General features: G+C 52.2%; 1 protein-coding gene across 1 annotated transcript in view; it reads right to left on the bottom strand.

Annotated features, from left to right (window-relative positions):
* Positions 1–1748, bottom strand: part of pamr1b (peptidase domain containing associated with muscle regeneration 1b) — a 26230-nt gene continuing 24482 nt past the window's right edge. Inside the window, exon 15 of the mRNA XM_079743435.1 lies at positions 1–1299. Within this exon, the coding sequence (XP_079599561.1) occupies positions 751–1299 (549 nt within the window). The 3' untranslated portion in view covers positions 1–750. The remainder of the gene's footprint in view (positions 1300–1748) is intronic.

Here is a 1748-nt window from a genome sequence, read left to right as displayed (position 1 = left end):
TGCTGAGGGATTTCCTTTTAATGGGTATTGTAATTGCATTTCTCTGTCGTGGATAACATGTCATTTTAGCTCATGCTAATTGAGGGTGGCGTGCCAGGGTTTTGTGACTAATAATATGTAATGTAAATAGCCTACTATTTATAAGCCTCACAAGCAGCCCGCCATCATACATTTAAAGAAAATGTTTGACCGCCAAATTACCTCCTCAATTATCGACTTAACCTTATCTTAATTAATGGCAGATTCTTTATACAGTCTTTACAACGGCATCACCTTTAATCAAACACAAAGACTTATCCTTTAATACAATATGTACATCTCTGAATCCTATGAGTTAAGAATAATACAGTGCATCCTATATACATAACAGCCAGTACATTGTCGACCAGCAGCAGCCGATCGGCAGATTCTCAAGTCTTTCATACGCTAACGTTTGGTGCCTGTCCAAGGGACGGTTGAAGTATCACGGCTCCAGATGGGACTAATGCAGACACAGCCTCCTCGTTTCAAGCAGAGTCGGAGAGACAGCGGAGAGACGCTGAGAGAGAGAGACGCTGAGGAGCCAGTGAGAGAGACAGTGAAGAGACAGTATGAGAGAAACAGTGAGAGAGAGACAGTGAAGCGACAGTGAGAGAGAGACAGTGAGAAAGGGACACCAAAGAGACAGTGAGAGTTTGCGAAGGTGAGCACAGGCCCAGCGTTTTAGAGAAGAAGTCAGGAGGAGGGGAGCCAGCCAGCAGGGTGATAGGTTTATCTCATCAGGCCCTCGATCCAGTCCTTGAAGTAAGCCACGTGCGTGTACACAGTGTAGAGCGCCGGGTCACACTCCCCCTGCTCGTACCCGAAGCTCACCAGGCCCATCAGCCTCCAGGGGGCCTGGCCCTCCGCTGGGTCCCCGGAGGTGGGGGCCCCGGGCAGGACCAGGATCCCGCCGGTGTCGGAGGGGCAGATGTTGGACGCGCCGTAGTCGGGCTTGTGGCTGGCGCACAGCATGTTGTCCGAGACGCTGACGGGGGCGCCGTTGCGGGCATACTGCTGCTCGCAGGGCACCACGTCGGCCAGGCGCACCACCCCCACTCGGGCCCGCTCCTCCTCCCCCAGGGACGGGTCGGGCAGCGGGGACCAGCCCGTGACCAGGCCCTCCCGGGGGACCCCAGCCACGGGGGGTACCAAGGCGTCCGGGAGGCATAGAGGCAGGGTCTGCTCTCCGATCCGGGCCTTGTCCAGCAGCCGGAGCACGGCCAGGTCCGAGTCCAGGATCAGGGGGTCGTAGTTGGGGTGCACGGCGACTGAGGCCACCTGGAGACGGGGGTGGTGGTTGGGGGTGGGGGGGAGACGATGAGGGAGGAATTGATTTGACCGATGTTCTGTGACACAAGTATCTATACAGTTTGTTGGTATCCTAACAGTCTGCACAGTTATCTACAAGGCTTTAATAACAAGATATCTTAATGGCACATGCAGGAACAAAGACGGTGTTCAGACAAGGCCATTGATAAGTTAGATGATCAGACACAAGTCCCAGAATGCCACAGATAATGGAGGTTGGTGGTGAGGCCATGTTTGGGCATTGACAATAACAACCCTGTATTGGAGCTCATGGGAGGAAGAAAAGCGAGAATATAAAAATGGACAGCTTTTGTATTAGCTTGTTAAAGTCCTAAATTAAAGTCTTAAGCTATATTCTGTGGTTTTCTGATCTCTCCCCTTGTTAGAGTTGAAGTGTTTTACCCTCCCCATCAACGGAA

This window comes from Pollachius pollachius, assembly GCF_949987615.1.
Source record: "Pollachius pollachius genome assembly, chromosome: 9".
Lineage (NCBI taxonomy): Eukaryota > Metazoa > Chordata > Actinopteri > Gadiformes > Gadidae > Pollachius > Pollachius pollachius.
The sequence above is the reverse complement of the archived record's forward strand: the minus strand, read 5'-3'. Positions and strand labels throughout refer to the sequence as shown.